This window comes from Haliaeetus leucocephalus, unplaced genomic scaffold (assembly GCF_000737465.1).
Source record: "Haliaeetus leucocephalus isolate CR32 unplaced genomic scaffold, Haliaeetus_leucocephalus-4.0 Scaffold351, whole genome shotgun sequence".
Lineage (NCBI taxonomy): Eukaryota > Metazoa > Chordata > Aves > Accipitriformes > Accipitridae > Haliaeetus > Haliaeetus leucocephalus.
Genome location: NW_010972787.1, coordinates 638,723 through 640,390, shown reverse-complemented (window position 1 = coordinate 640,390; position 1,668 = coordinate 638,723). Strand labels below are relative to the sequence as shown.

Genomic DNA, 1,668 nt, shown 5'->3' with positions numbered 1-1,668 from the left:
GGTTTCATGGGATGGGGATGGGGGGTGGGGGGGGTGGGGATTTGAAAATGAAGGGAGCTGAGGGGAGAGGAGAGCTCAGGCATCGCTCTGTGCAGACAGCTGGCTCCATCCCCCCAGACAGTGGGATGCTCAGCGCTGCAGCTGGGGTGCACGGGACCATGGGGCTGGAGGGCACTTGCAGTTAAGCCCAACTGGGGGTGGCCATTTCTACACACAAAAATATACAGTCTTGGAAAGGAGCAAGAGGGTGAGACAGGGGCATAGGTCCTAGCACAGAAGGAGAGACCAGGGTGGACTGTCGCTCTGCTCCAAGGGGACAGGGGGTCCCAAGGCACCCGCCAGACCTGCCTCTCCCTGCCCGCCACTCACCCACGCCCCAGCCCAGCCATGCAATGGTGACACAGGGTGCAGTGGGAATCCTGACAGAGGGGGATCGTCCCGGTCCTTGGGATAACGTTGTCCAAGGAAAAGGGACCCCCCCACCCCTGACCCTCTCCTCCAGGTGGACGACTTGATATTTGGTAGCTGTGTGCAGCTCCTTCTCTGGTAAAAAGACGCCTCTTTTCCTCGCACGGTCAATGAGAAACGCAATGTAATCTGTCATGCGCTTGGATCATGGGCTTGTTCGTTCATTTGAATTAGCAATGTTTTCTTCTTCTTCGGGGACTAGAATAATCACTCGGGTATTTACAAACACCAACCAGCGCCTTCGCGAGGTCTCCCCCAAACCATCATGACAAAATCACCGTGTGCAGGAGCCCCGCACCAGCTGTGTCCAAACAAGCCCGTGCTTGCTGAGAGCTCGGGGCTGCCGAGGGAGAGGGGCGCTGGATCTCCGAGTCCTGAGGGGGTCTTCCCAGCCGGCTGTCTCTTCCTTGGGCTGCCTCTCCCTGCACCCCCGTCCCAGGGTGCTGGCTGCTGCTACTGCTGCTGTGGGTGCAGTGGTCCCGTTCATACTCCTCCTGAGCCTTTTGCATTTTCCGCTTCTTCATCTTCCTCTTGTGGATGTGGAAGGTGGTGAGGGAGAGGAGGATCAGGCAGAAGATGAGGGTGACCAGGACAATTAAAACCAGGGTGGATGAGAAGGACTGGAAGAGTTGACCCACTTGTGTGATGCAGGTGCTGCTGGTGTTTAAGGTGGCAGGCGACGTCCTGTTCAGGAGACAAGGTGGCAGGGACAGCCTCCACTCCTTGGAGAGCTTGGCACTCATTGAGGAGGCTTCGGAAGACGAGGATCTTCCTCCCCTCTCTGAAGACGCCTAAATTGCAGTCGGTGCCGGGCTGCTGGCGGGCGCTCGCTGGAAATGCCCTGGATGCTGCCGGCTCAGCCTCGTCCTCGCTCTAAAGTGACCGAGCAGCCTGCAACAGGATCCGGACACATCAGCGCTCCGGGGCACCCACCCTGCGCGGCTCCCCCCGCCCCAAAACACCGCGCCGGCGGCTGCGGCAGCCTCCTCCCTGCGCCCCGCCACGGCAGCGCTCCGAGCGGCCCCGGCTCCCCGCCGGCGGGCGGCAGAGGGCTGGCGGGACGGGGACGGGGCGTTCCGCCGCCGCACCGACTTCGCAAATTACTCGGCGCCCCAGGCGGCACCGCCCGGCCGCTCATCCCAACTAGTTGCCGCGGGAAGGGAGGGAGGGAGGGAGGGAGGGAGCGGCGCGGCGGCCCGG

At 61.9% G+C, this 1,668-nt stretch overlaps 1 protein-coding gene across 1 annotated transcript; it reads right to left on the bottom strand.

Annotated features, from left to right (window-relative positions):
* Window positions 1-669: 669 nt before the first annotated feature.
* LOC104834924 (chromosome unknown open reading frame, human C11orf87) lies at window positions 670-1,318 on the bottom strand. The gene has a single exon (XM_010572597.1). The coding sequence runs from the start codon at window positions 1,209-1,211 to the stop codon at window positions 732-734; it is 480 nt and encodes a 159-aa protein (XP_010570899.1). The 5' UTR covers window positions 1,212-1,318; the 3' UTR covers window positions 670-731.
* Between the last annotated feature and the right edge of the window lie 350 nt (window positions 1,319-1,668).